At 40.6% G+C, this 25617-nt stretch overlaps 1 protein-coding gene across 3 annotated transcripts; it reads left to right on the top strand.

Moving 5' to 3' along the window:
- cmah (cytidine monophospho-N-acetylneuraminic acid hydroxylase) lies at positions 1–24862 on the top strand. Of its 3 annotated transcripts, XM_046297172.1 has the most exons (16): positions 22–91; positions 1057–1083; positions 7217–7443; positions 7677–7768; positions 10739–10848; positions 11652–11842; positions 13742–13822; positions 15799–15865; positions 15966–16047; positions 16959–17096; positions 17380–17515; positions 17662–17802; positions 18296–18470; positions 19380–19496; positions 23780–23895; positions 24274–24862. In XM_046297172.1, exons 3-16 carry the CDS (start codon positions 7238–7240, stop codon positions 24413–24415), a joined length of 1794 nt encoding a protein of 597 aa, XP_046153128.1. In that variant the 5' UTR covers positions 22–91; positions 1057–1083; positions 7217–7237; the 3' UTR covers positions 24416–24862. The 3 variants fall into 3 exon arrangements, with proteins under 3 accessions (XP_046153126.1, XP_046153128.1, XP_046153127.1); XM_046297170.1 differs by lacking the exon at positions 1057–1083 and having other exon boundaries at positions 1–32; XM_046297171.1 differs by lacking the exons at positions 22–91; positions 1057–1083 and adding an exon at positions 6303–6446.
- Positions 24863–25617: the final 755 nt, after the last annotated feature.

The raw sequence follows: 25617 nt of genomic DNA, 5'->3' as shown, positions 1-25617 counted from the left end.
TTATTTTCTGTCTTCCACACGGAACTGGTTCGGTTTGTTATTTCACTTTATTATTTTTGTATTTTGTCGTGTTCATTTGTTGATTATCTGAGTAAGTTCTGCATCCCACCTAAGGGCACAGCTGATTTTATACATGTGATCACTCCCTAGTGGTATGATCACCTACGTCAATGTATGTATGCATCAATAAGCTGAGGTTACTTTATAAGGCAACCTAGTACAGTAGCTTCTCTGAATTTCTTAGAATTGTCCTCTTGTCACACAAGATCAAAATGTCAAAACCAGACAGTGGTTACTTTTTATCTAGTTTCGGTGACTCACCAACCTGCAAACCCACTCTCACAACAGCCAGGGCTTAACCACAAAGACTAATATAGATAGCTTGTGCAACATATTGTGGCAGAGTTTTTAGACACATAGCAACAGTATATTATTATAAGGCCTGCAGCAAAACATGAATCTTAAGGTCCCCTTAATAATGGGGAGGGTCTTTGGGACCCACCCCCTACAACGTCCTCATTGATGACAAGCGCGCTCTCGGTTGACATGACATCCTCCTTCACACAGGCAGGGGGAGCGGGGCCACCCCCTGCTTCAAAGCGGGTGAAGAACTTGTTTAATAATTGACTATAGAGAGGCACACCCTCATCTGGGCAGGGATAAATACGTTGCCTCGCTTTGAAGGGGGCATTTGCCATATTCTTAAAGCTCATCCAGGCACTCTCCCTGTGACATTATCTGTTGCACCTTGTCCTTGTACTGGAGTCTCCCTGTAACATGATCTGTTGCCCCTTGTCCTTGTACTGGAGTCTCCCTGTAACATGATCTGTTGCCCCTTATCCTTGTACTGGAGTCTCCCTGTAACATGATCTGTCGCCCCTTATCCTTGTACAGTCATCTCACCTTTTTTCTATTTTTTTCACCTCTGTACCTTTTCTCTTGTGGATTTCCTGAGGCAAACACTTGATTTTTCTTGTTAATAAGCACCAGCAATTAGTTCACTGCTCAATGCAAATGCACAAAGACTGATCTCTGTCTAAACTTCACATTCCAAAGTGTCAAGTCAACATAAGTCTGCTCAAGGTAATGCTCTTTATTATTTATGCTTCTCTCTTAATATTTGCTATGTTGTGACTAAGAAATGTACATTGTTTAAAGGTGACAGACAAAAGTTGTTTAAAACTTATGGCTGGGGGGCAGTATTGAGTAGCTTAGATGAATAAGGTGCTCAGAGTAAACTGCCTGCTCCTCAGTCCCAGATGCTAATATATGCATATTATTAGTGTATTTGGATAGAACACTCTGAAGTTTCTAAAACTGTTTGAATGATGTCTGTTAGTAAAACAGAACAACCAAGAAGTGGGAAATCTGAGGTTGGTCGATTTTCAACTCAGCCCCTATAGAAGATACAGTGGGATATTGGTCATCTTGCACTTCCTAAGGCTTCCACAAGATGTCAACCATCTTTAAAAACCTGTTTGATGCTTCTACTGTGAAGTGGGGCCGAATGAGAGCTGTTTGAGTCAGAGGTCTGGCAGCAGTCACATGAGAGGTATCTCCCGTTCCTTTGCTTTTCTGAAGACAAAGGAATTCTCCGGTTGGAATATTATTGAAGATTTATGTTTAAAACATCCTAAAGATTGATTCCATACATCGTTTGACAAGTTTCTACGGTCTATAACAGAACTTTTTGACAGCATCTAGTGAACGCGCTCCGTGAGTTTTGATTTGTTTACCAAACGCTCTAACAAAAGTAGCTATCTGGACATAAATGATGGACATTATCTAACAAATCAAACATTTATTGTGGAACTGGGATTCCTGGGAGTGCATTCTGATCAAAGGTAAGTGAGTATTTATAATGTTATTTCTGACTTCTGGTGACTCCAACATAGCGGATATGTATTTGTTCTCTGAGCGCCGTTCTCAGATTATAGCATAGTTTGCTTTTTCCGTAAATCTTTTTTGAAATCTGACAGTGGTTGTATTAAACTTATGGCTGCAATCCCGATACCGGGATCGATATGACAACTACCAGTGAAAATAGAGGGCGCGAAAAATTCAAACCACAGAAATCTCATAATTACAATTTCTAAAACATACATGTCTTATATAATTTTAAATCTATTTTCGTTGTTAATGTGTCAGATTTCAAATAAGCTTTTCAGCGAAAGCACTACAAACTTATGTTAGGTCTCCACCAAACCACAATAAGCACAGCCATTTTCCAGCAAAATATAGCCTTCACAAAAACCAGAAATAAAGATCAAATTAATCACTAACCTTGAATTATCTTCATGAGATGACACTCATAGGACTTCATGTTACACAATACATGCATGTTTTGTTTGATAAAGTTCACTAGTTCCAAAAACAAAGTGATTTTGCATAGCCACATCATTCAACAGAAATACTCATCATACATGTAGATGATAATATAGTTATACACATGGAATTATAGATATACCTCTAATGCAACCGCTGTGTCAGATTTTTAAAAAACTTTACAGAAAAATAAATGCATGCAATAATCTGAGATGGCGCTCAATTTTAAAAACACCACAGCCACAAGGATGGCATCAACATAAACAAGAAATTACATGATAAATATTCTCTTACCTTTGATCTACATCAGAAAGCACTTCAGGAATCCCAGGTCCACAACAAATGTTTGTTTTGTTCAAAAATGTCCATTAATGTCCAAACACCTTCTTTTGTTTGTGGTAAACATATCCAAACCCTAATTCTGGTCAGCGTTAAAATCTGACAAAAACTTCAAAGTGATATTACCGGTCGAAGAAACATTTCAAACTAAGTACAGAATCAATCATTAGGATGTTTTGAAAATATAGCATCAATAAAGCTCCAACCGGAGTATTCTTGTCTTTGTGAGCAATGGAACACAAGTGACTACCATGAGGAAAAAGTGTCATCACAAAATGGCTGTTTGATGGACAGCTGATATATTCTGCTCTCATTCACTCCCACAACATAGAAGCCTCATTATAATTTCTATTGATGGTTGACATCTAGTGGAACCCCTAGTCAGTGCAACATCATTCATATCTCAAGGGGATTTCATTGGGGACTCTGAATACATACAAACTCAGATTTCTGACTTCCTGTTTTGATTTCAACTCAGGATTTTGCCTGCCAATATGAGTTCTGTTATACTCAGACATCATTCAAACAGTTTTAAACTTCAATGTTTTCTGTTCAATACTAACAATAATATGCAAATATTAGCAACTGTGACTGAGGAGCAGGCTGTTTGATATGGGCACATTTTCATCCAAGCTACTCAATACTGCCCCTGCAGCCATAAAAAGTTAAGGAGAAGTATATCTTTAATTCCATGTATAACACTTGTATTTTCATCAACATTTATGATGAGTATTTCTGTGGCTTGTGGCTCTCTGCAAATTGACCGGATGTTTTTGGAACTATTGAACATAACACGCCCAATGTATAATGAGATATTTTAATATAAATATGAACTTTACTGAACAAAACATACATGAAGTCCTATGAGTGTCATCAGATGATCTTCAAAGGTTAGTGATTCATTCTCTCTCTATTTATGCTTTTTGTGTCTCCACTCTTTGGCTGGAAAAATGGCTGTGTTTTTGTGACTTGGGTCTGACCTAACATAATCGTTTGTGGTGCTTTTGCTGTAAAGCCTATTTGAAATCGGACACTGATGGGATTAACAAGATTACCTTTAAAATGGTATAAAATACATGTACGTTTGAGGAATTTTAATTGAGATTTCTGTTTTAAATTTGGCGCCCTGCACTTTCACTGGCTGTCATATTCATCCCATTAATGGGATTTCAGCCCTATAAGTTAACAGATACATACATTATAATATTGAATTTATTTAGCTACAAACATACAATGTACATCTCACTGTATTTTCAGAGGATAGCACTTAATAGCATTCAAACATTTAGCTAATGTATATATTTTGCTCATGGTAGTTTACATAAATTAAGCTCTGAACTTTCAAAAGATTAATGACAGTTCAAAAGATGAATGTAGAACAAAATTGACTGAAACATTCTTTTGTGCTTTACTTCTCTGTCCTTGAATCATATTTACCACTTTCTGTCTATATCGGTGTACTGGACACCAAATATTTGTGTTATCCGGGATCCTTGGGACTTCCTTACCCCATAGAAGTTCAGGTTAAGGAATAGGGTCGAGGTTAGGAGTTATGGTAGGGACGTCCCAAGGGTCCCAGATATCACTGACCATACCAAACATCACTCTACACTGGTCCTTAACCTTTCTAGCGCAAGCTCGACAACATTCCGCTGAAAGGGCAGCGCGCGAAATTCAAAAATATGTTTTTGAAATATGTAACTTTAACACATTAACAAGTCCAATACAGCAAATGAAAGAAACATCTTGTTTGTGCAGAATAATCTACCCATCGTGTCCGATTTAAAAAATGCTTTACGATTGTAAGGTCACAAACGCACAGCCATTTTTCCAGCAAAAGATAGGAGTCACAAAAAGCAGAAATATAGATAAAATTAACAACTAACCTTTGATCTTCATCGGATGACACTCACAGGACTTCATGTTATACAATGCATATATGTTTTGTTCGATGTGCATATTTGTATCCAAAAATCTCAGTTTAAATTGGGGCCTTACGTGTAGTATTGTTTTGATTCCAAAACATCCGGTGATTTTGCAGAAATCCTCATAATAAACATTGATAAAAGATACAAGTGTTATTCACAGATTTAAAGCGACTCCTTTAATGCAACCGCTGTCAGATTTCAAAAACACTTTACGGAAAAAACAATCTGAGAACGGCGCTCAGAACCCAAAACAGCCAGAGGAATATCCGCCATTTGGGAATCAACAAAGTTAGAAACAACACCATAAATATTCACTTACCTTTGATCTTCATCAGAAGGCACTCCCAGGAATCCCAGTTCGACAATAAATGACTGATTTGTTCCATTTATGTCCAAATAGCCACTTGTTAGCGTGTTCAGCCCAGTAATCCATCTTCATTAGACACAGGCACTTCATCCAGACAAACTGAAAGTTCCTTTACAGTCCTTTAGAAACATGTCAAATGATGTATGGAATCAATCTTTAGGATGTGTTTAACATAAAACATCAATCATTTTCCAACCGGAGAATTCCTTTGTCTTCAGAAAAGCAATGGAACGAGAAGTAATTCTGTCGGGAGTGCGCGTCATGAGACCAGGCTCTCTTCCAGACCACTGACTCAAAGAGGTCTCATGAGCCCCTCCTTTATAGTAGAATCCTCAAACCAGTTTCTAAAGACGGTTGACATCTAGTGGAAGTCCTAGGAAGTGCAACCTCATCCATATCTCAATGTGTATTTGGTAGGCCAAGCTTTGAAAAACTACAAACTTCAGATTTCCCGCTTCCTGGTTGGATTTTTCTCAGGTTTTCGCCTGCCATATGAGTTGTTACTCACAGACATCATTCAAACAGTTCTAGAAACTTCAGAGTTTTCTATCCAATACTAATAATAATACTATGCATATATTAGCATCTGGGACAGAGTAGGAGGCAGTTCACTCTGGGCACGCTATTCATCCAAAAGTGAAAATGCTGCCCCATATCCCAACAAGGTTAAATAAAGGGTTTGCTGAAACTTAAATTGTAAATTGAATTTCAAGTTAACTTTGGATGAATTTCAGTCATATGAGCTGAAAAAAATATGAATTGAGGATGATTGTTCTTACAACCAAAAAGTCTCAGAATCAGACCCATGTTCAAATGTGGGGTATTTCAATAAATATAAAATATTTAAATACTCTATGCATTTGAACGCACTTTCTGTTTGTTCCGAGGGTATTTGGAAGAATGTGTTTGGATACAATAGTTCAGATAGTAGGCTATTTGTAGGAAATGTTATGAGGTAGCGGATTTTGACCACATAATACTCATATTCACACAAGATCAGTATTTCAAATCTAAATACGCATGTATTTGTACCCAGGTCTGCTCCTGGTAATTCCATACATCTCAATGTAAAATTTAGTTCCCAAAGTGTCACAGTACTCTATGAGGAACTGACATTTGTTTGAATCTAGATATTACTCATTTGAACTAACCATGAACATGTAAATATAATGTTTCATTCTTTGAATCTGTGCTATTGTCTAAAATGTAGGTTCAGGTCTCTCGCTCTTTCTCTCATATTTTAAACAACTTGTAGAAAATACACTTTATGACACTGTCATAAAGAATTATGACCATCCTGTGTCACTTTACTTGGACTAAGAAAATACACTTTGACACTGTCAAGAAGCATTATGACCATCATAATCATATAAGCCAGATAGGCCAATCACATACATGCCCTTATACCAGTCATCTGTCAAAAAGAGGGTGTCTTGTCCTGCTCCTGCTCTTGCATTCATCCCAGTCATCAGAAACAGAGCATTGGGGTAAGTGCAAGTCTGACATCATTTTGTGCGCAATTACAATGATAATTTAAAATAGTCAATGAAAAAAAATACTGTTGATACGTAGGCTATGGTGTAATGGAATGTTTTGCCTTGTGTGGTCAGTTTTGTGGGTTTTGAAACTCGTATGTGTCATAAACACCCATAAAATATCATAATATATGTCACAACAGGTCTAAACATATGTAACAGTATTATGAGCATATTATGACAGGTTATGTCAGCTGTTATGACAATGAATGACATGGCTATGACTGTGTCATAATGTGTTATGACACTAGGTGTGAAGTAAATTGTTACCTCATATTCATGTATTTCCCCTTTCTGTAATACACGATTTCCAGTCTTTTGTTTGTGATATGAGTTGATGGTCACTAGCCTCGATGCTGTATGTTATGGATTAAACTCACATCTGGTGATGGTGTTTGATGCCAGACTGGAGATACAAGGACCGAGGACACACTGATTATTATTGTATTGTCTGAACACTGTGATTCTGTAGCAATGTCACTTACTTGTTTGGACTTCCCACTTGCCTCTGGGACTGATGTTTACAGAACAGTTGTCTGCTGATTAGGATATAAGGCCAGTTAGACATTTTCTCTGGTTCTGTGCTGGAAGTATCTCCCTGTTGCAACTTGTAATAAACTGAATAGATTTTTTATTGCCTTTATTGATGACGTCTGTTCGGTTCACCTGTAAATTCTTCTTACGAGTACCATCCACTTATACTCCTCTACTTTTCTCATCAGCACTTCAATTCCACCACTCAAATGACAGCCCAGTCTTCAAAGACAGTGTTGTCCCTGGACTCTGAGGCGGTGTTCTCACTCAAAGATGGCATCAACTTTAAGAAGAGCCCAGATGATGGCAAGTGCTACATCATATACAAAGAAAATGGAGAGCTGAAGGCCTGCAAGAACCAATGCAAACACCAAGGAGGCCTGTTCATCAAAGACATAGAGGACTTAGATGGAAGGTAAGTAGACTTCAAGGGGAAGTTCAGTACTTTACAACTAAAGATAGTTGGAGTTAGTAGCGGCTGTTTAGAGAATACCGAACCTTGGATTACAGTTTCTCCTGGCCCATAGACTACTTTCAGGCTGAGGAACCACTTAACATCAAGTGGTAAAATCCTGAACTTCTTCCTTAATACCGAGGCTTAGATAAAACATATCTAGTCCATGGGACTGAAAGGTTTTTCTGATGCAGGACGGTCCGGTGTACAAAACACTACTGGAAGCTGAACGTCTCAACTATGCAGTATGTGAACCCTCCTGACAGCTTCACACAGGATGAGCTGGGTAAGTTGAGCTGCCATTTTCTCAACCTGAAAGGTTATTGAATGGCATTTTAAGTCTATTTGCCATTTTGGGTCATATGAAACGGTATGTCTAATCTTTTGTGTTCTCTGACAACTTGTGTACATTTGTACACATTGTGTGATACTGATCATTAAATCAAATGTTATGTCACATGCTTCGTAAACAACAGATGTAGACTAACAGTGAAATGCTTACTTACAGGCCTTCCCAACAATGCAGAGAGAAAAAAATAATAACACAAGGAATAAATCCACAGAGTAACGATAACTTGGCTATATAACGTTACGAGGTACCAGTATGGAGTAGATGTTCCTGGGTATGAGCTAGATATGTTCATATAGGTGAGATAAAGTGACTAGGGAACAGGATAGATAATAAACAGTAACAGCAGCATATGTGATGAGTCAACAGAGTTAGTCCAAAAAGGGTCAATGCAGATAGTTAGCCAATAGCTACCTGGTCTAACTGTTTAGCAGTCTTATGACTTGGAGGTACAAGCTGTTCAGCGTCCCGTGGGTTGAGTGCCCAGCTCCAGCTGTCCTGTCCTTTGGCCATCTAAAAATGACATGAGGAACACAATGTAAATAATAAGTCAGATGTTTAATATGTCTATATGTACAGTTGAAGTTGGAGGTTTACATATACTTAGAGTGGAGTAATTAGAACTTGTTTTTCAACCATCCACAAATTTCTTGTTAACAAACTATAGTTTTGGCAAGTCAATTAGGACATCTACCTTGTGCATGACACATGTAATCTTTCCAACAATTGTTTACGGACAGATTATTTCACTTATAATTCACTGTATCACAATTCCAGTGGGTCAGACGTTTACATACACTAAGTTGACTGTGCCTTTAAACAGCTTGGAAAATTGCAGAAAATGATGTCATGGCTTTAGAAGCTACTGATAGGCTAATTGACATCATTTGAGTCAATTGGAGGTGCACCTGTGGATGTATTTCAAGGCCTACCTTCAAACTCAGTGCCTTGTTGCTTGACATCATGGGAAAATCAAAAAAATCAGCCAAGAACTCAAAACCATTTTTTTATAGACCTCCACAAGTCTGGTTCATCCTTGGGAGCAATTTCCTAACGCCTGAAGGTACCACGTTCATCTGTACAAATAATAGTTCGCAAGTATAAACACCATGGTACCATGCAGCCGTCATACTGCTCAGGAAAATGATCTATATCCACAGTAAAACGAGTCCAATATCAACAACCTGAAAGGCTGCTCGTCAAGGAAGAAGCCACTGCTCCAAAACTGCCATAAAAAAAGCCAGACTACGGTTTGCAACTGCACATGGGGACAAAATATCGTACTTTTTGGAGACATGTCCTCTTGTCTGATACAAAAATAGAACTGTTTGGCCATAATGACCATCGTTATGTTTGGAGGAAAAAGGGGGAGGCTAGCAAGACGAAGAACACCATCCCAACCGTGAAGCTGTCACACCCTGGTCAAAGTATTTTGTGTTTATCTTCATCTATTTGGTCAGGCCAGGGTGTGTCATGGGTTTTTGTATGTGGTGTGTATGTAGTGGGATTGTAGCTTAGTGGGGTGTTCTAGGTAAGTCTATGGCTGTCTGAAGTGGTTCTCAATCCGAGGCAGGTGTTTATCGTTGTCTCTGATTGGGAACCATATTTAGGCAGCCATATTCTTTGGTTGTGTTGTGGGTGACTGTCCTTAGTGTTTTGATGTCCTTATTCTGTGTTAGCTTGCACCAGTTTAGGCTGTTTCGGTTTTCATTACGTTTATTGTTTTGTTGAGTTTGTGTTTTGATTCGTGTTACGTTTTACTAAACATGGATCGCAATCTGCACGCTGCAGTTTGGTCCGACTCAACTTCACCACATGAAAACCGTTACAGAAGCACAGGTGGCAGCATCAAGTTGTGTGGGTGTGTTGCTGCAGGAGAGACTGGTGCACTTCACAAATAGATGGCATCATGAGGGAGGACAATTATGTGGATATATTGAAGCTACTTCTCAAGACATCAGTCAGGAAGTTAAGCTTGGTCGCAAATGGGTCTTGCAAATGGACAATGACCCCAAGCATACTTCCAAAGTTGTGGCAAAATGGCTTAAGGACAACAAAGTCAAGTTGTTTGAGTGGCCATCATAAAGCCCTGACCTCAATCCTACAGAAAATATGTGGGCAGAACTGAAAAAGCATGTGCGAGCAAGGAGGCCTACAAACCTGACTCAGTTACACCAACTGTGTCAGGAGAAATGGACCAAAATTCACCCAACTTATTGTGGGAAGCTTGTGGAAGGCTATGCCGACATGTTTGACCCAAGTTAAACCATTTAAAGGCAATGCTACCAAATACTAATTGAGTGTATGTCACGATCATCGTTGTAATCATACTCAGACCAAAGCGCAGCATGGAATCGGTTCGACATCTCTTAATTATCAGAGAGCCGAACAAAAAAAAACAAAGAATAAATGAGACGTGAAGCTCAAGCAGTGCTCACAGGCAACTACACAGAAACAAGATCCCACAAAACACAGTGGGGAAATGGCTGCCTAAATATGATCCCCAATCAGAGACAACAATAAACAGCTGCCTCTGATTGGGAACCATACCAGGCCAACAGAAAAAAACTACCTAGATTACCCACCATAGTCACACCCCGACCTAACCAACATAGAATAAAAAGGCTTTCTATGGTCAGGGTGTGACAGTGTATGTAAACTTCTGACCCACTGGGAATGTGACGAAAGAAATAAAAGCCAAAATAAATAATTCTCTCTACTATTATTCAGACATTTCACATTCTTAAAATAAAGTGGTGATCCTAACTGACCTAAAACAGAGAATATTAAATGTCAGGAATTGTGAAACTGAGTTTAAATGTATGTAAACTTTCGACTTCAACTTAAGATAATCAAATAAAAGTAATGAAATGATTAATCCCAAGAGGCTTGATTTTGCTAACGCAGACGTCGTGATGACAGACGAGGGTGGTCTTCAGCTCGTGGAGGTGATCGTCTGGGACCCCTGGTTGGCAGACCCCCAGGATCCACAGGAACTGCAGGAGGGAGAGGTGACTGTGAGTACAGCTCGTCACACACACCCACGGCTGGACAGATCTGAGGCCTTTCCCAGTGGGCAAAACTGGTTGCAATTACATTATGACATCTTACATGACGTCATGGTCAGGATGTATACTGGTTGTATAAAGACGTTTTGTTAAGGTCAGAAAAACATGTCTTGATCTAGTTGTGATCTTGGTCTTGTCATGAAAAATAGGTCTTCACCAGGCTGGTTGAAACTAATCTGGAACACATTCCCATGTTGTTTAGTCACAAATTGGTGACAAGAACACAAACACTAGCTATGATCCAAGGCTAGTTAGTAATTACCCGGAGTGAATAAATATGAGCCTTAAAATAATAACCGAGAGTTGTCTACACAATCTTCTACTCATCTGGGTAGACCACTTTTATAACGTGAGATCTGAGGGTGTGTTCTCACCTAAAAGGCTTCAGTGCCAAACTTAAGCCTGGGACACAAGGGAGATGGGCAAAGGTTGAAAGATATCACCAAGATTCTAGATGACGTATCGGGATAGACCTCCGATCACAGCCGTGCCCAACAACCGTGCAGGACACATTGCTGGGACTCTCAGTGACAGTTGGTCACAGATGACTTTTTGACCATCTCCCTTGTGTTCATTTAAATTCCAGAGACACAAACGACAGTCCCAACACCGACACCTCTGAGATTTTCCCCATATGGCCGACAGGCTATTTATATCAATGTGATTGGTCAACCGCGCCGCACGCAAATCTAAAAAGAGCACGTCGGGCGACAAGATTCTCCGCTCCAAACTCGACCTTCATGTTCCCCCAGGTGACCTACCTCACCCATGCATGTATGGAGCTCCAGCTAGGGGGGAAGAAGATGATATTCGACCCCTGGCTGACGGGTCCGGCCTTTGCCAGGGGCTGGTGGCTGCTCCATGAGCCCCCTGCTGACTCCATGGAGAGGCTGTGCATGGCCGACCTCATCTACATCAGCCACATGCACTCCGACCACCTCAGGTATTCAGAGATGGTACCTGTATAGAGTATGGTACAGATATGTAGAGATGGTACAGGTATGTAGAGATGGTACAGATATGTAGAGATGGTACCTGTATGGAGTATGGTACAGATATGTAGAGATGGTACCTGAATGGAGTATGGTACAGGTATGTAGAGATGGTACCTGTATGTAGAGATGGTACCTGTATGGTACAGGCATGTAGAGATGGTACCTGTATGGAGTATGGTACAGATATGTAGAGATGGTACCTGAATGGAGTATGGTACAGGTATGTAGAGATGGTACCTGTATGTAGAGATGGTACCTGTATGGTACAGGCATGTAGAGATGGTACCTGTATGGAGTATGGTACAGATATGTAGAGATGGTACCTGAATGGAGTATGGTACAGGTATGTAGAGATGGTACCTGTATGGAGTATGGTACAGGTATGTAGAGATGGTACAGGTATGTAGAGATGGTACAGATATGTAGAGATGGTACCTGTATGGAGTATGGTACAGATATGTAGAGATGGTACCTGAATGGAGTATGGTACCTGTATGTAGAGATGGTACCTGTATGTAGAGATGGTACCTGTATGGTACAGGCATGTAGAGATGGTACCTGTATGGAGTATGGTACAGATATGTAGAGATGGTACCTGGATGGAGTATGGTACAGATATGTAGAGATGGTACCTGGATGGAGTATGGTACAGATATGTAGAGATGGTACCTGTATAGAGTATGGTACAGATATGTAGAGATGGTACAGACATGTAGAGATGGTACCTGTATGGTACAGGCATGTAGAGATGGTACCTGAATGGAGTATGGTACAGATATGTAGAGATGGTACCTGAATGGAGTATGGTACAGGTATGTAGAGATGGTACCTGTATGGAGTATGGTACAGGTATGTAGAGATGGTACCTGTATGGTACAGGTATGTAGAGATGGTACCTGTATAGAGTATGGTACAGATATGTAGAGATGGTACCTGAATGGAGTATGGTACAGGTATGTAGAGATGGTACCTGTATGGAGTATGGTACAGGTATGTAGAGATGGTACCTGTATGGTACAGGTATGTAGAGATGGTACCTGTATAGAGTATGGTACAGATATGTAGAGATGGTACAGGTATGTAGAGATGGTACCTGTATGGAGTATGGTACAGGTATGTAGAGATGGTACCTGTATGGAGTATGGTACAGATATGTAGAGATGGTACCTGGATGGAGTATGGTACAGGTATGTAGAGATGGTACCTGTATGGAGTATGGTACAGGTATGTAGAGATGGTACCTGTATGGAGTATGGTACAGATATGTAGAGATGGTACAGGCATGTAGAGATGGTACAGGCATGTAGAGATGGTATCTGTATGGTACAGGCATGTAGAGATGGTACCTGTATGGTACAGGTATGTAGAGATGGTACCTGTATGGTACAGGTATGTAGAGATGGTACCTGTATGTAGAGATGGTACCTGTATGGTACAGGTATGCAGAGTTGGCACCTGTATGGTACAGATATGTAGAGATGGTATGAGCCCATCCTCTGCAATCTCCACCCACCAGCCACAACTGATTTCAATGTATTTATAATTTCAGTCCCACTTTAACGAAGTATAAAGGCATTTTATAGCATGCATGAATTTTCTGAAGCACTACGCAAATGCTTCACAGATAGTCTATAAGTGTGTGTGTCATATTCTATAAAGGGTGGTGTATAAATGGTGTATAAACTAGGTATGTTTATACACCATTTATAGAGTATGAGATATGTGAAGCATTTATGTAAGCTATATTGAGCCTTTATAAGTTGTACTTAGTTTAAAGTGGGACCCTAATTTCAATTACGGAAGCAAGCAGAAATGTTGATTTCAATTCCTGAAAAATGTATTTTCAGCTACCCTACCTTAAAATCCCTCTCTGCGACGAGACCCGATGTTCCTATTTATGTTGGCGACACATCAAGGCCAGTGTTCTGGTAAGGGTTATCTATATACAATTGAACTCGGAAGTCATTAAAACTAGTTTTTCAACCACTCCACAAATTTCTTTTTAAACTATAGTTTTGGCAAGTCAGTTAGGACATCTACTTTGCATGACAGAAGTAATTTTTCCAGCAATTGTTTACAGACAGATTATTTCACTTATAGCTCACTGTATCACAATTCCAGTGGGTCAGAAGTTTATATACACTAAGTTGACTGTGCCTTTAAACGGCTTGGAAAATTCCAGAAAATGATGGCATGGCTTTAGAAGCTTCTGATAGGCTAATTGACATAATTTGAGTCAATTGTAGGTGTACCTGTGGATGTATTTCAAGGCCTACCTTCAAACTCAGTGCCTTTTTGCTTGGCATCATGGGAAAATCAAAAGAAATCAGCCAAGACCTCAGAAAAAAAATTATAGACCTCAAGTTAGGTTCATACCTGGGAGCAATTTCCAAACGCCTGAAGGTACCATGTTCATCTGTACAAACAATATTACGCAATTATAAACACCATGGGACCACGCAGCCGTCATACCGCTCAGGAAGGAGAAGCATTTTGTCTCAATCCTAGAACAAAAGCAAAGGACCTTGTGAAGATGTTGGAGGAAACGGGTACAAAAGTATCTGTATCCACAGTTAAACGAGTCCTATATCAACATGAGTTGAAAGGCCTCTCAGCAGGTAAGAAGCCACTGCTCCAAAACCGCCAAAAGCCAGACTACGGTTTGCAACTGCACATTGGGACAAAGATCATACTTTTTGGGTGAAATGTCCTATGATCTGATGGAACAAAAATGGAACTGTTTGGCCATAATGACCATCGTTATTTTTGGAGGAAAAAGGGGGAGGCTTGCAAGCTGAAGAACACCATCCCAACCGTGATGAATGGGGGTGGCAACATCATGTGGGGGGGGGGGGTGCTTTGCTGCAGGAGGGACTGATGCACTTTACAAAATAGATGGCATCATGAGAAGGGAAATTATTTTGAAGCAGCATCTCAAGCCATGTTAAAGCTTGGTTGCAAATCGGTCTTCCAAATGGACAATACTTCCAAAGTTGTGGCAAAATGGCTTAAGGACAACAAAGTAAAGTTATTGGAGTGGCCATCACAAAGCCCTGACCTCAATCCTATAGGAAATGTGTGGGCAGAACTGAAAAAGCGAGCAAGGAGGCCTGCAAACCTGACTCAGTTACACCAGCTCTGTCAGGAGGAATGGACCAAATATTCACCCAACTTATTGTGGGAAGCTTGTGGAAGGCTACCTGACATGTTTGACCCTGCCACACCCTGACCATAGAGAGCCATCGGTTCTCTATGGGGTAATAGGTCACAGCATGACTGGGGGGGTTTTCTAGTTATTATAGTTCTATGTTGGTGTGTGAGTATGGTTCCCAATTGGAGGCAGCTGAATATCGTTGCCTCTAATTGGGGATCATACTTAGTGTCCCTTTTCCCACCTGCGTTGGGGGATATTGTTGTGTTTGAGAGCCATTGTGAGCTACACATTTCACGTTCGTTTTTTTGGAAGTTTAACTAATAAAATGTGGAACTCTACTCACGCTGCGCCTTGGTCCACTTATTTAGACAACGATCATGACAGACCCAAGTTATTAAACAATTTGAAGGTAGTGCTACCAAATACTAATTGAGTGTATGTAAACATCTGACCCACTGGGAATGTGACAAAATAAATAAAAGCTTAAATCATTCTCTCTACTATTATTCTGACATTTCACATTCTTAAAATAAAGTGGTGATCCGAACTGACCTAAAACAAGGATTTTTTTACTGGGATTAAATGTCAGGAATTGTGGAAAAACTGAGTTTAAATGTATTTGGCTAAGGTGTATGTGAACTTCCAACTTCAACTTTATATGTCACTCATTAACATGGTTTTACAACTATAAAACAAATGAGGGTGTCACCTTTATGGGTTTATGCTGTCCTCATTTGAATCATGTTACAGGATGCTGGAGAAAAGGCAGGTGCAGCTGACAAATATCAACGTCGTTCCCTTTGGCATTTGGCAAAACGTAAGCATAAACAGCTCACTTTGCATGAACAGTTTATACGATAAAGGAACCTCTGTCAAAAGGCTCTTCTTTAATGCCCTTCTCCTGTTATGTCCGTCAGATTGATGAGCACCTCAGATTCATGATTCTGAAGGATGAAGTGCACCCTGAATTGGACACCTGTATCATTGTTGAATATAAAGGTAGTCATCATGTCCTTTGTAAGAGCACATGGTGCTAGCTTCACCAGAGCCCTGGGTTCAATTCCTGCAGTCACAGGAAGTCACTTTTCATAAAAGGGTCTGCTAGGTGGTGTTTACACAGAGTGTACGAAACATTAGGAACACCTTCCTAATATTGAATTGCACCCCCCTTTGCCGTCAGACCAACCTCAATTGGACTCTATTGGCATGGACTCTACAAGGTATTGAAAGTGTTCCACAGGGATGCTGGCCCATGTTGACTCCAAAGCTTCCCACAGTTGTGTCAAGTTAGATGGCTTTCTTTTGGGTGGTGAACCATTCTTGATACACACGGGACACTGTTGAGCATGAAAAACCCAGCAGCGCTGCAGTTCTTGACACACTCAAACCGGTGTGCCTGGTACCTACTACCATACCCCCTTCCAAGGCACTTAAATATTTTGTCTTGCCCATTCACCCTCTGAATGACACGCATACACAATCCATGTCTCAAGGGTTAAAAATCTTCCTTTAACCTGTCTCCTCCCCTTCATCTACACTGATTGGAGTGGATTTAAATAAGTGATCATACCCTTCACATGGATTCACCTGGTCAGTCTATTTCACGGAAAGAGCATGTTTTCCTAATGTTTTGTCCAGTCAGTGTACAAGCACAAGCAGGTCACACATTCTGACTTTCATCCCACTTTATCCACCTACAGATTATACATCCATATAAAGATGGGCTCCATCAGGATAATTAAGACTCATTATTTTATTGAACATGCACATCCTGTCTGATTCAGGTCCTTGTCAGTTCAGTAGTAAAAGTACATGCCAGTGCCACCTGGTAGGCATACGATGCACCTTAAAGCCTTCTCTCAACCTTATCCCATTTGACGGGTGCATCTGATCCTGGTTCTCCCACCCAGGTCATATGATCCTCAACACGGTGGACTGCACCAGGCCAAACTACGGCCGACTGCCCCACAATGTAGACCTGATGATGAGCGACTTTGCTGGAGGGGCGTCTGGCTTCCCCATGACCTTCAGTGGAGGAAAATACACAGGTGAGGTGGACCGGTATACAGCATCCAAATGTATAGCCGGACAAATAACAGAGAAATGAATTGCTCCCTTGGGTTTTCCTGGCTATTGACTGCAGATGAATCTCAATTGTATTTCCTCTCTCTTTATCTCCTCCTCAAAGCACATCGGAACAGATATGAGGTTACTTCCCTCGGATGTTCTCCTCCAATGCATTTTGAGGAAGAGGCAAGGGGAGAGGAAGCAAGGAATCAAGGAAACACAACTGAGGTTCACTCATTGACTAGTGTCGATTTCACCCTGCAGAGAGCTGGAAAGCCGATTTCATCAAGAATGAAAGGAAGAAGCTCATGAACTACAAGGTCCAGCTGGTAAAATCCTTGCAGCCCAAAATCTACTGCCCGTTTGCCGGTTACTTTGTCGAAGCACATCCCTCAGACAGGTATTACAAAATGTTTACTATTTTGTGTACAAATTCCATTCTAGGTTCAGGTTAGGTTTTGACCCCTCTTATTGCTTCAATTGCAGTCACTCAATATAAGTTGCATCCCAAATTGACATTGACAACTGACATAAGTTAACTGACAGGTACATTAAGGAAACTAACACGAAAAACAAAGCGGAGGAGCTCAATGCCCTGATCAAGAAGAGCGCTCCAGGCATAACAACATGGACACCCAAGCCAGGCGCTGTGCTCGATCTGGCCCTGGCTCTGATGAGCCCCAGCCGGTAGGATTGCTCATCAATCAGCAAATCGTGTGTGTGTCCATGTCTGTCATATCAGTCCATACTCCATAGAAATGCCAACAATGATCAATATTTACAAATCACATTTTGGTGTTTGAATCCCTCTGTTGTCAATACCATTATTACCTCACTTCCGTACATTGTTAATCACTATTACATCACTTTCCTACATTATCTACCATTATTGCATCACTTCCCTACATTATCTACCATTATTGCATCACTTCCCTACATTGTCTGCCATTATTATCTCACTTCCCTACATTGTCTGCCATTATTATCTCACTTCCCTACATTGTCTGCCATTTTTACCTCACTTCCCTACATTGTCTGCCATTATTATCTCACTTCCCTACATTGTCTGCCATTATTATCTCACTTCCCTACATTGTGTTTTTTCCATTTAATTCCTTTTTAATGTTGTAACCCAGGTAAAATGCACTTTAAATCATGTATGATTTGACTATAACCACAGGAAAGCCATCACCGACCCTCCATCCGGGACAAACATCTATAAGGACAGTTGGGACTTTGATTTGTACGTGGATGAACTGAACAGGGCCATCACCGCTGAGATATTTAAACATAAAAGCTGGATCCAATTTTATTACATCTGGGCAGGGTTTAAAAACTACAATCTAGTTGTCCGGGTAAATATTGCAGTCCATATAAAAGTCCTCACAGCTCTTAGTGCTCTACTCCACATCTACAAGCTGACTCCTGGGGTGGATTCATTAGTCGCAGACTGTTGCAAAACGTTTTTCAACAGAAACCGATTACTGTTTACTCTTGGAACCAAACGGAAGCCTGAATTTGTCCAATAGAAACTTGTTTTCACTGCAAAATGTTTTTTGTTTGGATTAAACTTTTTTGCAACAGTCTGCAATTTAGGAATACACTCCTGGTTACTCCTGACTCGCATTCAGTAGGCAGTAAAACATGCAAGGAAAATTTTAAATATTATTGGACAATCTCCATTTTAAAACGTTTCTAGGTTTTGTACCGACTGAACGCGAACCCTTCCATTCACTTCCTCTCTCTGCAGAGTTCTGGAATGTTTAAAACGGATGCTCTCACGGACACAGACTAAGCCTATTCCTGAATTTTTAAAAATGAAAAGCTCAATGGAGAATATTTATCAAATTTTTTGGGGGTTCCAGGACTAGGCTTAATTTATGTCCAGTAAACTGTCCTTGGAACAGCTGATTTTGGCTGCTTGGATAGCCAGAAGGGCAGGCTTGACACTTTAGGGACTATGACCCTTGGTTCCATTGTGCCAGGCATGTTCAATCAATTTGAAAAATAAAAATACATTTTTAACCCAAATCTAGTGGGTTCGAGGGTTGTAATTAGAACAAATATTTTCCAATTCTTCTCATTCTTTTGCTACTTTCTTTTAAGATTCTGGTAATTCTTTAGATTCTGTTTATTGATTATGGTTATTCTGGTTATTCATATTCTAGTTATCTGGTATTTATCATAACTGCGGGTCAGTGAATAACGCAAATTGTTTGAATTCCAACTAAACATAGCCTAACTGTTTGTAATATGTATTTAAGGTCATAGAGACAGATGAGGACTTCATTCCGATAGACAATGGCTACAACTATCTGGTGGACTTCATGGATCTGTCCTTCCCTACTCAGAGGCCCACTAGAGAGCACCCTTATGAGGAGGTGAGCATGGCTACAACACCTGCTCACCTATATACTATTATGTACACTGCACTCAACTTGAGAAGAATCAAAACAATCATTGTAGGGCAGGAACATAGCATGTTACAAATCTGTCATAAGGGTGGCTGGTAGCCTAACAGTTAAGATCACTGGGCCAGTTATCGAAAGGTTGCTGGTTCAAATCCCTGAGCTTACTATGTGAAAAATATTTTGATGTTCCCTTGAGCAAGGCACTTATAGTGCATCCTCATCAGTCTACACAATATCCCATATTGACAAAGCAAAAATAGGTTTTTAGATTTATTTTTGCAAATGTAAAGAAATTATAAAATACCTTTTTTACATAAATATTCAGACCATTTGCTATGAGACTCGAAATAAAGCTCAGGTGCATCACCCTGTTTCCATTCATTATCCTTGAGATGTTTCTCCAACTTGACTGGAGTCCACCGGTTGTAAATTCAATTGATTGGACATGATTTGGAAAGGCACAGACCTGTCTATATAAGGTCCCACTGTTGACAGTACATGTCAAACCAAGCCATGAGGTTGAAGGAATTGTCCACAGAGCTCCGAGACAGGATTATGTCGAGGCACAGATCTGGAGATGGATACCAAAAATGATCTGCACCATTGAAGTTATCCTAGAACACAGTGGCCTCCCTCATTCTTAAATGGAAGACATTTGGAACCACCAAGACTCTACCTAGAGCTGGCCGCCTGGCTAAACTGAGGATTCAGGGGAGAAGGGCCTTGGTCAGGGAGGTGACCTAGAACCCGATGGTCACTCTGACAGAACTCCAGAGTTCCTCTGTGGAGATGGGAGAACCTTCCAGAAAGACAGCCATCTCGGCAGCACTCCACAAATCAGGCCTTTATTGTAACGTGGCCAGACGGAAGCCACTCCTCAGTAAAACGCACATGCCAAAAGGCACCTAAAGGACTCTCAGACCATGACAAACAGGATTCTCTGGTCTGATGAAACCAAGATTGAACTCTTTGGCCTGAATGCCAAGCGTCACGTCTGGAGGAAACCTGGCTTTGGGACAAATCTCTGAATGTCCTTGAGTGGCCCAGCCAAAGCCCGGACTTAAACCCAATCGAACATCTCTGGAGAGGCCTGAAAACAGCTGTGCAGCTTCGCTCCCCATCCAACCTGACAGAGCTTGAGAGGATCTGCAGAGAAGAATGGGAGAAACTCCCCAAATACAGGTGTGCCAAGCTCGTCGTATCATGTCCAAGAAGAATCAAGGCTGTAATCGCTGCCAAAGGTGCTTCAATAAAGTAAAGGGTCTGAATACTCATGTAAATGTGATATATATATTTTTAAATGCAATACATTTACAAACATTTCTAAAAAAGCTTTTTTTGCTTTGTCATTATGGGGTATTGTGTGTAGATGAGAGTTTTAAAAAAATCTATATTAGAATAAGTCTGTAACGTAACAAAATGTGGAAAATGTCAAGGGGTGTGAATACTTTCTGAATGCGCTGTAACCCTAATTGCTACTGTAAGTCGCTCTGGATAAGAGCGTCTGGTAAAATTGTAAATAAGAATAAACTTTTCCCTTTATTCATGTCATTCTCATGAGGTGAACGCTGTTCAGACACAGAGATGGCAGGCTGCTATGCATAACTTCAGGGGTTTGAATGTGTTGTTGGCAGATGCAAATCTGATGCAAACCTGTTTTCAGTTGAAGATAATTGTTGCTGGATTAAATGCAGTGCTTGATAAGTACAGTGCCTTCAGTATTGGTTTGGGGATGCTTTGCTGGCTCGGGACCTGGACAACTTGCCTTAATAGAAGGAACCATGAATTCTGCTCTTTATCAGAGAATTCTACAGTAGAAAGTCAGGACATCCGTCTGTGAGCTGAAGCTGAAGTACAGCTGGGTCATACAGCAAGACAATGATACAAAACACAATCAAGTCTACATGAAAATGGCTAAAAAGCAACAAATTTGAAGTTTTGGAATGGCCTAGTCAAAGTCCAGACCTAATCACAATTGAAATGTTGCAGCAAGACTTGAAACGAGCAGTTCATGCTTGAAAACCCACAAATGTTTCTGAGTTAAAGCAGTTCTACATGCGAGAGTGGGCAAAAGTTCCTCCACAGCGATGTGAGCTGTCATTGCAGCTAAAGGTGGCACAACCAGTTATTGAGTGTAACAGGGCAATTACTTTTTGCACAGGGGAATTAGGTGTTGCATAACTTTGTTAATTAAATAAATAAAATAAATACCTTTTTGGTATTTAGCTTTCCTTTATCTAATATTAGGTTTGGTTGAAGATCTGATAACATTCAGAATCAAAAATATGCAAAAATAGAGAATCAGAAAGGGGGCAAATACTTCTTCACGGCACATCGGTAACAGGCTGACCACACCGCTGGCGTCACGGGCGCGATCGTTGCAAAATAAATTTAGGAATCTATTATTCAATTGCACCCGCACTGCTCACACGCGCCAACGAGCGTCTGCTTTGCCAAGGGCTAAAATAGAAGTCAGTTCTATTTCTGATGCAGATCGCAAGGCCTGCCTCTCCCTTCTCCTCATTGGTTTATAGAAGCAGGTACACACGTGCCATCTCCTCATTGGTTATACCGACGTGGGTAACTGAAGACGAATGAGGTCAGTGGCGGTAATGCACCTAATTTATGAAAGTTGCCAATCACAATATCAAGTCAAGAGAAGAAAAAGCCTGGAAGGATGAGAGAAGACTAGAAACAATTCAGTTGACCATTTTATGTGTGAATTAATTGGTGGAGTAGAGGACCTTGTACATTTCAGGTAAAATAACATCAATGTTTATATCCCAGGACAAATTAGCTAGGAACAGCAAGCTAGCTAAATATGACAAATTAGCTAGGAACAGCAAGCTAGCTAAATATGACAAATTAGCTAGGAACAGCAAGCTAGCTAAATATGACAAATTAGCTAGGAACAGCAAGCTAGCTAAATATGACAAATTAGCTAGGAACAGCAAGCTAGCTACATATGACAAATTAGCTAGGAACAGCAAGCTAGCTAGCTAAATTGCCATAAATGTTTAACGCTGTTTGACCTGTCCCCAAATTAATAGAATTGGTTCAGAGTTTGTTTTGATATTTTAACCTGCGTGTCGTGATCACATGTGGTGTGGGGGGACAATATACATTTATGCACGATGGCGCACGCGTGCAGCCGGGTTTGGGTTTCGAATTAGTCTCAGAGCTTTGCACACCTGGATTGTACAATATTTGCCCATTATTTTGTAATTCGTCAAGCTCTGTCAAATTGGTTGTTGATCATTTCTAGACAGCCATGCCATAGATTTTCAAGCTGATTTAAGTTACTGAGATGGGGTCGTCATTTAAAATAATGTTAAATAATATTATTGCACACAGTGAGTCAATGCAACTTGTGACTTGTTAAGCACATATTTACTCCTGAACTTATTTAGGCTTGCAATAACAAAGGGGTTGAATACTTATTGATTAATTATTTGTAATTCATTTGTAAACATTTCTGAAAACATAATTCCACTTTGACATTATGGGGTATTGTGTGTAGATCAGTGACACAAACTAAATGTAATCCATGTGTAATTCAGGCTGTAACACAACAAAATGTGGGAAAAGTCCAGGGGTGTGAATACTTTCTGAAGGCACTTTACACTGCAATCCACTTATGAGAAGGATCAATACAAAATACAACTGGGGCAGAAACATACCATGATACAAATCTGTCATAAGAATAACATTTCCCTGGACTCATGTCATTCTCATAAGAGGTGAACGCTGTACGAGGCACAGACACACCGAGATGGCAGGCTACTGCAAAACTTTAGGGTTTTGAATGTGTTGTGGTTGGCAGATGAAACTCTGATGCCAAGCTGTTTTCAGTTGAAGATAATTGTTACTGGCTCAGTTCTCACTACTGCCTTAAGTGTAAATTCCGGATTACGGAACGGGCACACAGGGCAAAATGTGTAGAATAGCAATACATTCGATTTAACATGGAAAAATGTTCTGTCATATGTGTAGAATAGCATAAATTGAACTATAAAACAGCACATTTTTCTCTCTGCCCCATGGCAAAATGTGTTGAAATGCAAGAAGTTAGCTGTTTAGCTGGTGGTAGGGGCCCCGGGGCCCCAAATTCTGTAGTCCTGCCCTGCTTAAATGCCAACATGCTTTGTAAGGAACCGCCATTTATCTGCAAGTGGATCATTCGTTTGTTTTCCATTTGATGTAACTTGATTGGACTGAGAGATAGACGGTGTACTACTTTCTCTTCTGTAAAGATCAAGAACAGGATCGGAGTCATGAGGCACGTGGTGAAGAATGGCCTTCTTTGGGACGACCTGTATATCGGCTTCCAGAACCGTCTGAGCAGAGAGCCAGACGTCTACCACCACCGGTAAGACCTCGTCTCCTCACCTTCCCTCCTTTGCTTCCTTCCTCCCTTACCAGACATCTACCACCACTAATAAGCCCTCGTTTCCTCACCTCCCCTCCTTTGCTTCCTTCCTCCCTTACTAGACGTCTACCACCACCGGTAAGTCCTCGTCTCCTCACCTTCCTTCCTCCCTTACTAGACGTCTACCACAACCAGTAAGACCTCATCTCCTCACCTTCCCTCCTTTCCTAACTTACCAGACCCAGGCGTCTACCGCTACCAGTAAGCTCTCGTACTGTTATAAAGTTTATTGTATTGCGTTGCTGTACATTAGAGCAACGATTCTCAACTGGTGGGTTGGGACCCTAAATATTGTACCTGTCTTGGTTATTTGTCCAGGTTCTGGAACCACTTCCAGACAGAGTTGCCAGTCACCGGGCCGGACTGGGACTTGTTCCTGCAGCAGGTGCCATCACACCACAGGTCTGCTGAACCCCAGGGAATCCAAACAGAAAGTGTCTCTGCTTCTACATTGTCTTAGAAAAAGCAGACTGTACTGTCTCATGAGAACCAAGCTTTATGCCTGTATCCAATAATGAATAAAAAGAGCTGCTCTCCCTGTCACTGTAGGCACCACCAACCTCCCTGTCACTGTAGGCACCACCAACCTCCCTGTCACTGTAGGCACCACCAACCTCCCTGTCACTGTAGGCACCACCAACCTCCCTGTGCAACTGAAACGGGGAAAAAGGGACGTGGCTGACAAGATTTAATTTCTGAATTGGTTCATTTAGGGTTCATTTTCTAATTGTTTTTTTTCATGTAATGGTGAAATCTGTTAACAGCATCTATTGTTGCTTGGCAGGTCTGTATGTAGGGGACTAGTACTAAAAAGTAGGATAATATATGCACTCACTACTATGTCGCTCTGGTAAGAGCATCTGCTAAATGACTAACATGTAGAATATAAATAAACTTTATCATTGATTATCATGTGTATTATTGATTATATGATTTTGGAAGTGTGCTGACAATGCAATTGTTACTCGTCCAATATCTATTCATTGAACATAATTTAGTTTTTCTTTTTTCATAACAAAAATAAAAATAGGTTTGGGTTAATGTTAGGGTTAAGAAGCCAATTTTGGCTAGTAAGGCTGTGAATAGGATGCTGGTCAGAGAAATCAGCTTAGTCATTTATGAATGTACAGTTATAAGTCTATTGTATTAAGCTGCTGTGCACTGTGGCTGAACTAGAATTTGTCAACTTAATGTTATGAACTGTGTGATTTCAATGTACCTGACAACCAATGAAGTTCCTCTGGGAGAAATCGAGTTATTCTAAGTTATGAGTAGGGCCCGATACATGGAATGTATAGCTTCTCAGAAGTAACTCAATCCTCCAGAAATTATTTAAAAACAAAAATACTTTATCTGTTACATTGATTGATAGACATGTAAGATACGGTGACAAAGCTACCCAGAGTTACTGTCTGCCTGAAGAGTGAGATGTTCACAGAATTGACTCAATAGAAGTTCAGAAAAGCACAGCCTTGTTGAAGTCACGCATACACACACTCCAGTAGATTCAAACAGAACTGCTGAATTCTCTCGTTCACACACATGAATAAGGGAAGTTAAGCTAAGCACAACACCACACTTACAGCCTTACAGGATCCTAGAGAGACCGTAACTCTCTCTAGCTATCGCTCTAGATAAGTCTCTCCCTGTATCTTCCTCTCT

This window comes from Oncorhynchus gorbuscha, linkage group LG14 (assembly GCF_021184085.1).
Source record: "Oncorhynchus gorbuscha isolate QuinsamMale2020 ecotype Even-year linkage group LG14, OgorEven_v1.0, whole genome shotgun sequence".
Lineage (NCBI taxonomy): Eukaryota > Metazoa > Chordata > Actinopteri > Salmoniformes > Salmonidae > Oncorhynchus > Oncorhynchus gorbuscha.
This window is presented reverse-complemented; position numbering and strand designations above follow the sequence as displayed.